The 13,346-nt window shown below is 41.5% G+C and overlaps 1 protein-coding gene across 1 annotated transcript in view; it reads right to left on the bottom strand.

Moving 5' to 3' along the window:
- Positions 1-730: 730 nt before the first annotated feature.
- The window catches only part of HSF2BP (heat shock transcription factor 2 binding protein), a 32,717-nt gene continuing 20,101 nt past the window's right edge, over positions 731-13,346 (bottom strand). The window contains exons 7-8 of the mRNA XM_058800378.1: positions 12,748-12,851; positions 731-1,689 (exon numbers count right to left, since the gene is read on the bottom strand). Of these exons, the coding sequence (XP_058656361.1) occupies positions 1,481-1,689; positions 12,748-12,851 (313 nt within the window). The 3' untranslated portion in view covers positions 731-1,480. The remainder of the gene's footprint in view (positions 1,690-12,747; positions 12,852-13,346) is intronic.

The following is a 13,346-nucleotide window of genomic DNA, read 5'->3' as shown; positions in this document are numbered from 1 at the left end:
TTATTACATTTCTATCTCTGAACATCCATCATTCTGCAAACAGCCTAAAGGGAGATGCCCTATACCTTAACTTACACTTTTTACAGTGGTCTCCCTCTAAAGCTGTCTGCCAATCATAATATTGAAATCCTATGAAGTTTACTTCATGTTTTCTGTAATTGGAAGTCCACACTGCATTTTGTTAACACACTGGGTTCCCAGATGAGCTGCAATGACTTTGGTATGCAAAAAGGTGCTACCACAGCACTGCACGTCTCATTTGCTGTTCCCTTAAATAGCCTCACTTAACTGGCTCTGTTTCTGACATCATAGAAATGAATGCTATTATTTTCTAAATACATTATAAATTCTCCCAATATCCAGCACCAAGTGTTTGTATTTACCCCTGAGAAAAGCAAGCTGTACTCAGAAGCTCCCAACAAACCCCAGGGTTGTGAGGGGAGGTGATGCTGCTCACGACACAGCAGCAGCTCATTTTAGCCTCTTCAGCACACAACTGGGTACCACAGACAAAAGCAATTTATTTCCCTTCTCAGGGCTTTTCTAAAAACAATAGCCCAGTTTCTAGCACGCCTGGCAGCAACAGATCAGCTTGACTTGCAGTTAGGAGTGAAGCTGAATACAAATTTTGAAAGCAGAATCCGTTACATGCTACAGAATTTCAGTTTTCTTTTATTACAATAGGAAGAGAGAGGTGAGAAATAACAATAAAACTGGAACTTGGGGTGCATTCAGACACAGAAGAGTTATGAAAGGCAATAGAGTTTTTCTCACAGTACAGTAATTCTTAAGGATGGACCAAAATGATTATTTACCTCTGCAGTGAACTGTTATCAAGGAATGAGAATATTTTACCCCATCTAGACAGCAAATACACAACATAACCACAGATTTTCATTATCAATAAAATTCTGCTCCAAGAAATTAAGCCAGTCCCATCTCTACCAGACAACCCAAAGTTTTATTTGGGTGTCTAAAACCCAACAGGCTTTCCCAAGTTGGATTTTAGTTGGATCAATTTGAATTCCCGAGAAGGATTTTGTCAGAGGAACTTGGGGTGTGTTCTGACACAGAAGAGCTACGAAAGGCAACAGAGTTTTTCTCACAGTACAATAATTCTTAAGGATGCACTAAAAGGATTATTTACCTCTGCAGTGAACTGTTATCAAGGAATGAGAATATCCCATGTAGACAGTAAATATACAACATAACCACAGACCATTTTGGAAAACCATTATCAATAAAATTCTGCTCCAAGAAATTAAGCCAGTCCCATCACTACCAGACCACCCAAGGTTTTATTTGGGTATCTAAAAGGTTTTCCCAAGTTGGATTTTAGTTGGGTTAATTCAAATTCCCAAAAAGGATTTTGTCAGAGGAACTCAGGCAGAGGTTTGTTTTTTTTTTCAGTCAAGCCCATCTCCAACAACTCCTGCAGCATAAAAATCTCGGGAAGACGATTTGTTGTCGCAGAGCTCTTCTACGCTTCGTACTCAATGACCTTCAGGTCCTCGAGGAGCTCCTTGGCGAGCGCCTGCAGCTCGGCGTGGCGGCTCTGGGCCAGGGCCGCGATGCGCTGGAAGGGCAGCGTCTCGCGCACCTCGGCGCCCGCCCGCGCCAGCACCTCCGGCTCCAGCAGCACCGACTGCAGCAGCCGCAGCGCGTGCAGGCACACCTCGCTGTCCGGGTCTGAGAGCAGGGCACAAAAACATCCAGGCCTTGTTAGTGCTGGGAACCAGGGCATTCCTCTCTCAGAATCTCTGCTGGGCAGAGTCACTCTGAGATGCGTACGAGCTTCTTTTGTTCAGCCCGGCCTTCGAAGAAGGAGTCGGGATTCTTTCGTTCTCATTCTCAAGGCTGTTTATTATTTTTCATCTATAACATTTTTTATCCATAACATCTACAGATTATTTTTTATCTATAACATTTTTAATCTATTATATAAAATATAATATCTATATTTTATCTATATTCTTTTTTTGACCTGCCGCTGGTTGGGTTGAGGCATACTGCCTGCCTCAGAGGCGGTGTTTCTTTTTATACTAAAAACTACGTGTTCATTATTTACCATAACTTTCCAATACCTACCACCTATGTTAGACAGTGAGCTTCTACTCTAAACCAATCTAAAACTGCCAACATCACAGCAGAAGATGGAGGCCAAGAAGAAGAAGAAGAAGAAGAAGAAGAAGAAGAAGAAGAAGAAGAAGAAGAAGAAAGACTGGGCATGTCTGGATTCTTCCATCTTGCCTCCTGAACTTCTATTCTAAAAACCATTATTTACCATAAGTTATTGGCCATAACTTATATAAGTTATTTACCATAACTTCCCAATACCTATCACCTATATTAGACAGTCAGCTTCTACTCTAAACTAATCGAAAAGTGCCAACATCACAGCAGAAGATGGAGGCCAAGAAGAAGAAGAAGAAGAAGAAGAAGAAGAAGAAGAAGAAGGAGAAAAACTGGACACATCTAAATTCTTCCATCTTGCCTCCTGAACTTCTATTCTAAAAACCATTATTTACCATAAGTTATTGACCATAACTTATATAATTTATTTATCATAACTTCCCAATACCTATCACCTATTATTAAACTATTATTTAAATAATAAATATAATTAATTCAAATAATATTTAATAATTTAATAGTATTTATTATTTAAATTAATTTAAATAATAAATATAAACTATTATTTAAACTAATATAAACTATTATTTACCGTGAGTTATTTACTATAACTTATGTAAGTTATTTACCATTACTTCCCAATACCTATCACCTATGTTAGACAGTGAGCTTCTACTCTAAACTAATCTGCAAGTAACAGCATTACAGCAGAAGATGGAGGCCAAGAAGAAGAAGGAGAAAGGCTGGACACATCTAGATTCTTCCATCTCGCCTCCTGAACTTCTATTCTAAAAACTCCAAAAATCTATTTTTCACCCTGTGACTAACTATTATTCTACCTAAACTCTCTTGGCTTGTAATTCTTCATATATGGTTGGCAATTGTTTCTTCTAGGGGCTAAATCAAAGGCACAGGGGTCTTGGGCTCTGTGCCAAGGTCTCTGAGCCCCCTGGGCAGGGGCTGGAGCCCTCCAGGGCAGCCACAGGAATTTCCTGGGTTCCGACATTCCTCTGGCTGCCCTGGAGGACTCAAGACCCTGGCAGGGGCTCAGAGACCTTGGCACATAGCCAAAACCACCTGTGCCTTTGATTTTAGCCCATGAAAAAATTACCAACTTTGTGTGAAGATTTACAAGCCACAAGAGTTTGAGGAGAATGATGGTGAATTTATCACAGAGTGAAAAAGTAGAATTTTGGGGTATTAGAATTGGGGTTCAAGAGACAAGATGGAGGAATCTGGGCATGTCCTGTCCTTCTCCTTCTTCTTGTCCTCCATGTTCTGCTGGGATGGTGACACTTTTTGATTAGTTTAAAGACAAACTATCTAACATAAGTGATAAGCATTAGAAAATTATTGTAAATAAAGTACATTTTATTTGTAGTATAAAAAGTTAACACCACCCCAAGAACAGTCGCTGTACCACAACCTGACCTGCTGGACAAACCTCAGCAGGTCAAAAGAAAAATGTAATAAATAAAAAAAAAAAAAAAAAAAAAAAAAAAAAAAAAAAAAAAAAAAAAAACCTAAAAAGCAAAACGGGCAAATCTCAACTTCTTCTTCAGTCGTGGGGCTAAGAAAAAAAAGACTTACTAATACCTCAAAAGTTATCTCAACCACAAAAACCCAAGAGTTAGAAGTGGGTCTGAAAGGATACCAGGCACACAGGGAATAATGGAAGTATTGTAATTTCCAGGTGCTGTTTGCTGCTGGCTGGCTGGCTCTAGGAGGTACCTGCAAACCACATTTTTGTCCTCCCTCAGCAGCTTCTGCCCAGCAGTGTTTGTGAGGGAGAGATAATCAGGAAGCTTTCTCTTGTTTTTCAGATGTTGAAACTGTTGTAAAGCAAGGAATTTATCAACCTGAATTTACCCAGTCAGTACCCAGGATGTACTGTTGGATGCAATCCAATTTAAGAGCAGAACAAACTGTATCTCATGATTATTCAGACTTAAAAAAACAAACAGACTAACAATCTGCAGTAAATCATCAGGCTTTTCTTTAATTTCTTTTTATATGAGCCTTTGGATTTCCTCAAAGCTCAATAAAATATTAATCTTAATAAAAATTTCTAGCAACCACATATCAACATTTCAAGTGTTTAATTCAGTCTGCACAAAATTGAAATGGGTATTGAAGCATTCTGCTCAGGAATGTGCCAGGGAAATGCAGCAAAGACCTTTGACTGACTTAAGCCAGGAAGACATGTAATAACTCCTCTGCTAAGAACACAGGATGCATTTTTAATTACTGAAACATTAGGAGCATTACATTTTAATCATTTGCAACGGCCCATTTGCATTTAATGGTTTATCGCTTTATCAAAAGCATGTGGTAGAAAGACTTCCCTATTCTGCATATTCCAAATGAAAACATCTAATATATTTTTACAGCTGAAGCAGTTATTTGTCCCACGTGCCATGCATTTTTTATGTGTTTTTCATTAGCATACCTAGTCCTCAGCAAGTTTTTGATAAAGGATTGTGCAGAAAGGTTGACAAAATTAATTCAGATCACTTTGAGCACAAAATCACCAGAGAGACCAAAATCTCACTGAAGGAGCATAAAACCAGTGCAGTGATGAACCAGAGTGCACTGAGTTTGAAGGAGGTATTTGGTGGGGCTGAGACAAGTTCTTTCCTTCCCTGGCTTATTTCACATGTAACACTGGTGACCTGAAAAAGGACTGAGAATTATTCATTAAAGCATAAGGGCTGAAAGCACCCAGGGGGGCAGAGAACAGGATGTGATGGACACTGAAGAAGACTCTGGATTTCAGCATGAAACTCACTGCTGAGACAGGGATTTTTAAGTCATTCCCAACAGCACAAGGCTGCAGAATAATATTAAAGATTGTGACACCTGATCTACACCCAAAAGCCAGGCACTCTCTCTCTCTCTTCCCCCATTTTCCATCATAAATAGAAATTAACAAGTGTTAACCTCTTAAGAAAGAAGTTCTGCTTTCTCCTGAAAACCGGCAGAGTGGGGTATAATCTGAGGACACAGGTATTGTCCAACCTCAAAATATAACATGCATTTTCTCCTTTTCTGTGCAATGAGAATCCTAGCTGTTGGGCATGCTGGACAATTTTAAACATGTCAGATCAATAAAGGGCCTGTGATTAGTGCTGCAGACCCATGGCACAGCCACTCTTATTGCTGACACCCAGGCTGAGGGCTCTAAGGAGTCTCTTTCCATCATCACCTCCAGCAGTACCTGCAGGTGCAACTTTGTGAGTGATGAGCACTCAGAACTCTTGGGGAAATGCTGCAGCTCAGCCTCACAGGCAGCAAGATTTTATGTCCAATTTCCTGGCCAGAAACACTTCAGTGAATCCTTTTGAAAAAACCTAGGTACAAGTTTTGGTTTTCAGACTTATTCTGACCTAATCAAATATGACTAAACCTTGAATCTGTCTTCCCTTGCCTTCCATTTTTGCCTCCATGACTTCCACACTGTGTATTTTTTAATGCCTGTTTTTTTTCCTGATATAATGCTCAAACTCTGCACAGATTACCTCCCCCTTTTTCTGTTCTTAGTATTATTCTACATTTATTCATTGGAAACAGCAGCCACAAACTACAGCTCAAATAGGTAAGAAAGAAGCTTTGGGGGGTGAAATCTATGTAGTTCATTTACAATCTCCCTCTGTGTGACATTATTCCCCCTTGAAATAAAGCCACTAATACTTTTAATGGCTTGCAGTACTGCTGGGAAGCTTCATATATGTAAGATGAAAAGAGCTTTGTTATTAATACTGTTACAGGAATCAATATTAATATTATCTGCAAGTGTTTAAAGGCTGTAGAAATTAAAGAATCGATCAGGGGAGATGCCTTAGCAGGGGAGCCAAGAAAATGAGGATCTGTAGGAGATCAGGAAATGATTTCCAGCTTGACAAACAAGAATGTTTTCCAGTAAGAGCAGAGAGGTTCTAGGAAGAATCCCCAGCAGCAGCCAGGGAAGCTCAACAGCTTGAGTCACTCAAATGAAGAACAGATTAGGCACGCGGGCATCCAGCAAAGGAAGGAAATGATCCTGCACCAAAAGATGACTTAATACACATTTAACCTCAGATTGCCATTGTTTTGAATGTATTCTGAGATGTTCTGAGTTAAATAAATACATATGCCTTAAAATACACTCCCTGAGGATTACATGTGGTTTTGAGAATACTACTTATTGAGGATAATCATGCTTCCTAAGAGGATTTTAAAAAAATACCAGAGAAATCATTCTCTTGTCTCCAATATCATTAGAGACATTTTCTAAAAGCCCTGTCTACAAAGCACTCAGAGAAATGCAAGGAATCTTCATTATTCAGCATTATATTTATGTCAACAGCTTCCAGATTTAGTCATTTCTACACTAGCTGCGTAACATTTTGTTTGTACAAGATCAAAAAAAATCCTTTAGCTGTAATCAAATCAGTGCATCACATCCTCCTAACCACCAGCACACACATCTCCAACGACAATTTCAAAACTATCACCATTATTTCTGGAGAAGAGGGGGGAGAAATCAGGCTGCTTGCCTCAGCCAGGATCACAAACCGTAAGGTGCTGATGTAATTTTACCAAGGTGTTGAAACTGCTGGAGCTGGCTGACGTCCTGCAAGCTGCCAGCTCAGTTTGATGTCAGTCACTGACAAAAGGCAGCTGATAACGTGCATGGATTTTAGTCACATCTGTCATTAGCACCAGGCCTCTCAGATGAACTGTCCCCTACAGCAGTGTTTAAGTAATTGCATTACATCAATGCTGAACAGCTTATCCACAATTGGCTCAGAGTTGTGAACTCAGTTTACACGTGGCCACACCATCCCCTGGCCACTGAATGCAAGATTTATTGCCAGCACCCTGTTTACAGCTGGGTACAAGAGCACAGAAGTTCTCAAGGCCGAGTGCAAGGTCCTGCACATGGGCTGGGGCAATTCCAAGCACAAGCACAGGCTGGGGGATTGAGAGCAGCCCTGAGGAGAAGGGCTCAGGGGTGTTGCTGGATGAGAGGCTGGATTTGAGCTGGCCATGTGCACTGACAGCCCAGAAAGCCAAAACTGTCCTGGGCTGCATCCAAAGCACCGTGGGCAGCAGGGGAGGGGGGATTCTGCCCCTCTGCCCCACTCAGGTGAGACACACCTGCAGAGCTGCCTCCAGCCCCAGAGCTCACAATATAAGACATGCATCTGTTGGAGTGAGTCCAGAGGAGAGACACAAGGATGGTCAGAGGGCTGGGCCACCTCTGCTATGGAGACAGGCAGAGAAAGTTGAGGCTGTTCAGCCTAGAGGAGGCTTTGGAGACACCTTAGAGCCTCTTCCAGTGCCTAAAGGAGCTACAAGAGAGCTGGAGAGGGACTTTGTACAAGGAAATGTAGTGACAGGACAAGGGGCAATGGCTTTAAACTGCAAGAGGGGAGGGTTAGATTAAATATTATGAAGAAATTCCTCACTATGTGTGTGATAAGGCACAGGCTGGCCAGAGAAGCTGTGGATACCTCATCCCTGCTGGAAGTGTTCAAATTCAGGTTTGAAGGACGTCTGAGCAACTTGGTCTAGTGGAAAGATGTCCCTGCCCATAGCAAGGAGGTTGAAAGGAGATGCTCTTTAAGATCCCTTCCAATTTAAATCATTCTATGACTTTACAATTTCAAAAGCTTCCCACCACTACAGTAGATAGGATTCAATTCAATTCCTGTCTGATTCCAGCAGGAAGGAGCAATCTGCTCTCAGCCCTTCCTTGTAATGAGCCTGTCAGACTCTCTGTGTTCACAGCACATCCAACAGAGGCAGCCACAGCCATGGCTTCCCCTGAGTAAGACCTCTTTGCATTTCAGGCTTCCCCTGAGTAAAATCTCTTTGCATTTCAGTGCTGGCAGGGCTGAGGCAGCATCTGCAGCAGCAGTTTTCCAGACATTTCTATACTATTGATAGGTCTGAGGAGACAAGAAATGTTGTGATGCTCTGAGGGGAAGGAGCAGGGAGAACAGCAAAGTAGTAAAAAAGGCCAACCTTCGCTGCTGCAATTCTTACAGATACAAATGCACTTTCTCTCTGCAAAATGTTTGCCCCAGCTCCTGTGTTGCAGCTGGGTTTCTGTCAGTCTCCTCCCTGGCTGGGTGGCTGCTTCCACATGCAGTTCAGCTAAGGAGAATTCCCCACTCTCCTACAGAGACATGTTTGTCATGCTTTCATCAGGGAAATCCTTGAGACTCCCAGGATCCAAACTGAAGCAGCAATTCAGTCCCAATTTGCCTGGCCTCTGCTCAGGGGATGAGAGGGAACAGGAGTTTGGTGGGTAACTGCTCCTCACAGAACATCAATTTGCACGAGCTGTTAGGCAAGGCAAGGACCTTGTCAAGAAGGTGCTGTCAGATGGCAAGGACAGCCCAGAGCTCCATCTGGGCCAGCAGCTGAGTATGGAAAAGGGCAAGCATTCCATGACACTTGCCCTGGCCACTCTTCCAGCCCCCCAGATAACTGAGGCTCAGGGAATGAGCTGACATCCCTGCATTTACCCAAACGGATGTGCTCTTAAAGGGCAAGCCTCTCCTCAATATTAATTTCATCATCTGAAGAATGACATGAAGATGAATCAGGGGCATTTAGGCTGGATATCAGAAGGTTTTTCAGCCAGAGGGTGGGTGGGCACTAGAATAAGCTCCACAGGGAAATTGTCACAGCCCCAGGCCTGCCAGAGTTCAAGGAGCATTTGGATAACATTCTCAGGCACATGGTGGGATTCTTGAGATGTTTTGTGGGGTCAGGAGTTGGACTCAATGATCCTGATGTGTCCTTTCCAACTCAGCATATTCTATGCTTCTATGACAAGAGGATGAAATTGTTGAGCACTTGAAAGACTTGAAAGGTTTTGATTTATGAACCAAAATTTGTTTTAATACAGACATCAGTTTATAAATATGATGGTTCTGTTTGTCCAGATGTTTTTTAAATAACAGGCTGACATGCAAATAACCTGAAATTTCAAAAGCCCTCACAGCCATAACAAATTCTGACAGAAAACCTTCGAGTTAGTACTGAAAAGCAAATATTGAGGGTGCAGGCAGCAGAGTGAGAATGTGCTTCATACAAGCATTTCTAATAGAGACCATCATTTGCAAAGAATTTGGATAAACAAGGTTGGATTTCCACATGGAACTGTGGTGAAGGAAACTGAAGGGCAAGATCTAAAATTAGTCCTATTTCTCTCTTTGTGTTTTGTTTAATGAAGTACCTGGAGCAATTTCCCAGCTATGGACAAGAAATGTCACTGACAAAGTGTCTCTGAATTCCATGCTTTCTCAAGTATCCAAAGAGACAAATTTTTTAAACTGCCTGAATTCAAAGAAAATGAAAGTGGGAAAAAAACAAAATAAAGACAACCAACCAAAAAACCTCAACCAAACAGAAAGCAGAGAAGAACCTAGACTCCTTTCCTCCAGCACTCATTTGTTGGTAGATGTTCTGCATGATCAAAACTGAAAATCATTAAATTTAGTCTTTATTATTAATACCTCAGCTGATTGTTATTTCTTATTCTTCAAGAGATCCTTGGCAGAGTAATGTTCCAATCCACTTCTTTGGGAGTTACAGAATGGAGGTCTTATTGCATCTTTAGATGGAAAACACCAGGAAAAAAAAACCTGACAAATCTCAGGTGGATTTCTACTCAATGTGATAGAAGCTTCTTTTCCTGTGGCTGAGGACAGGACTTCTTTAAATCTGAGAGTTATGTGAAACCCTCAGCCAGGACACCAACACAAGGACAGCAGCTGATGGAGGAAACTAAAGCTGCCTGTTTTGTCCAAGATGGGAACAGCTGCTCTGCAAACAAATGGTGCTCCACAAGAGGAGAACTCTGAGAACTCTACTCATCCCACAAGCTGCTCCATGGACAGAAATCTGAGTCATCATTCATGTGCTTTATGCTGGTGCCAGGCTGGGAAGGTGTAGGCAGGCACAGCTGATACCTACACAGAGGATTTAGTGATCACTGTTGGTTATTAAAGGGTGTCCATCTTTTAGAAAGTTTTAAAAAGGCAGGAAAAAAAGGGAAGAAAAAGCCCCACTTATGAAGTGATGAAACTACAGAGACCTGCATTATCTTCAAAAATAGTGTCAAACATTTGGTTTTCTCCTATGATCAGAACAGCCTCCAGCAGAAAGAGCTATCAAGAATTCTTGTTAGTCAACATGAAGTCACAGCAGCTCATCCAAGTTTCCCAAAGACAGCAGGACAGTTTGCTGTTAACATTCTTAGGAACCTTTATTAGATTTTTTTCCCTTCTTTCTCTTCCAAGTGGTGCATTCAACATCGAGGCACATTTCTGTCTCTTCAAAAATGCTGTGAGACAACTTGAATCAAATCCCTCTTTGCCTCAGATACAACAAAGGGAAATAAAGAAAACTGAGTCAATTCTTTTCCTCTCTTCATTTAATGGGAAGGACATTCTTCTTCAGGGGACAAGGAAAGGCAGAGACTAAGAGCTCAGAGAAGGAATTTGAGGGAGTTATCAGCTGTATACAAGGCAGTGGGAGAAGAATGGGCCTGATGTACAGCTGAGGTCATGGACATTTGGAGATTGACAATGGAAAAGCAAACAGGATGATTCTCTGAAAATAAAGCAAAAAAATCAGAAGATGATTTCTGGGGCCTCTCTTAGTGGGAATGGTGATAAAAGCACACAAATCTGGAAAGCTGTCATGTTATAAGCCTTAATCAAAACAGGCTTTGAAGGAGCTTCCTGCAGGCAGGCAGCACATCCAGGATACTCTGCCAGCACAGGGCAGTGCTCTACTCCCCTGCAGGGAAAACCAGGACCTTATCCTGTGGCAGCTCCAGGTGTTTGTGAGCTGAATCTTGGCCAGCAGAACCTGAAGGTGCTGGTCAGAGAAACAGGAGAGCAAGACTGGGAGGAAGCTGCTGAATTTTCCAAGTAGAGACATTTGGAAATAGATTAAATGTTGGAAAACTACAGAGATCTCACAGAAAATGATGGGAACAAGATCAGGTCTTGGATCTGACCCCTCATCTGATACCCAAACCTGGCAGCTCTCTCTTGACAGAAAGCAGATTTCCTCCAAAGTCAGGAATCTGAACCTGCAGAACTGCTTCATCTGAGATCCTCCTCCCTTGCTGTAACTGGAGAAGTTTATTAGCAAAAAGTCAAGGAATTAGCCATGATCATCCTTCTTTCTACAATCCAGCCATAAGCAATTAGCACTTCCAAATTGCAGAGTAATCTATTTATTATTTCCATTAGTAGCTGCAAATTAATGATAAATGTTTCCCATTTCATCCTCTTACTTGACCTAGGAGCCTTTTTCAGACAACAAACTGCATCAAATTATTACCTTTTTTGTTTTATCACAACAATTGGAAGGGCACATTTGGGAACTCATAGTTAGACAGGATTCTTTGAGGGTATTTTGGGTTGGTATTTTTTGCTAGAACAGCTTATGTATATATTAGCCAACATAAATTAAAAGGAAAACCTGGACTAAGACATGTAAAATTTCAAAGCACAGCTGAACAAAGGACCATGTATTTGATGTTCTCTGAGGATCCCATTTTTACCAAAATATATTAAAAACATAGAAATGGTGCTTTCCCTTACAAGGATTACTTAATTTCCTGAGACCTTGGAAGAGAGAGCCTGTGGCATTTCACAGCAGGAAATTATTTGATGAAAAGCTTGAGCAGCTACATTTTCTGTAAAACAGTTAAGGGAACCATAAGCTATACAAACAGCTTTCAGTTTACCAACCCTAACCAAAGCTTTTTCAAAAACTCAGCATCAAAATAATGTCTGGAAAAAGCAGATGCAATCTCCCTCATTTCAGCTGCTCTAAGTATTTACCAGTCGTACTCCAGCAAGGTTTTAACAGCACAGAGGGATAATTAAACTCCCCAGTCCTGTCTGCACACCAAAATCTCCTCATAAATCTCGAGAAAGCACAGGCAGGGCAGTGTCACAGCTCTGTCCCCCTGCTGTCCCTCACGAGCTGTGCACAGCTGCCAGCCCAGGCCCACGTCAATCCCTGCTGGCTCCTGCTCAGGGATTTGAAACCTCCCAAAGAGCAGAGCCTTGATGTCACTCATGCACCTGACAGTGACAACACGAGTCCTTGACGTCCTTGGAGTCCTGCACTGGCCAAAGGCACAGCTGGGAATGGCTCTCCAGCCCTGGAGCCCCAAATCCTATTAGAGCACAAAGCCTCTCCTCAGAAAGGGACACTTTTGCAATGGGTCAGTGAAGTTACAGACTTGGCTTCTTCCCCCCATATGTGTACATTTTCCTGTGCTAATGCTAAGGTTTATTTTAAAGTTGGTATCAAGAAACAAGTTTTTTAAACTACTCAATCAAATTTCTCCATTCTGTATTCTTAAATCTACCACCCTTAAACTTCACATTAATGGAATATTACATACAGTCAAAAATTTTGTGGGAAATGCACATCTCCTCCCTCCAGAAATCTGCCCTTTATGTTTACTTTTATTCCGTCAAAAGCTAATCAGGGTACAGATATAAATTTCTGGTTTGTTATTTGCAACATCTACAGCAATTCTACAAAGTTCTGAAAGTCAGAGTTTACAAGGTTCTTAGAGCAACTTACCATTCAACAGCCACCAAAGCAGGGGAATAAAACCTGGACTTTCACTGATGTACTTCAAGCCTTTCAAGTTGATACTCACATTGTAAAGTGACATTAGCATTAGCCTAGAATTGAAAAAAAGGACATCTGAGGGCCTGTGATTTCTTTGCATGCTTCAGCACCTTTTGCCATTTGTGTCAAGCATGTACCAATGCAGAAACCTGTGCTAATAGTTTATATTTTGGTAACAGAGATAAATCTCAAATTATTTATAAGCAATGTTGTGTAAACCTTGGTTTCTACTGTTAAACCACATATTCCAAACACATGGAAAAGAGTAAGAAGGTCTCAGGGAGGGGCTGGAATATTCTCTGTTCTGGAGCCAGCTTGGCTACTGCTCTCTCTCATGCCTGAGATAAACCTGTCCAAACAAATGGGAAATGATAATTCCAAATGGACTTCACACCTCACATCCAATTCTCAAACAAGATCTCATGGCTTAAGCTCCTATGCCACCAGCAGACTTTTGGACATTCTGTGGGCACCTTCAGAAAAGGCAGTGACCCATTGCAGGCTAAACTGAGTTTTAAGAGGTGTCATTTATGGGCTCTGAGTTTTAT

This window comes from Ammospiza caudacuta, chromosome 2, assembly GCF_027887145.1.
Source record: "Ammospiza caudacuta isolate bAmmCau1 chromosome 2, bAmmCau1.pri, whole genome shotgun sequence".
NCBI lineage: Eukaryota > Metazoa > Chordata > Aves > Passeriformes > Passerellidae > Ammospiza > Ammospiza caudacuta.
The sequence above is the reverse complement of the archived record's forward strand: the minus strand, read 5'-3'. Positions and strand labels throughout refer to the sequence as shown.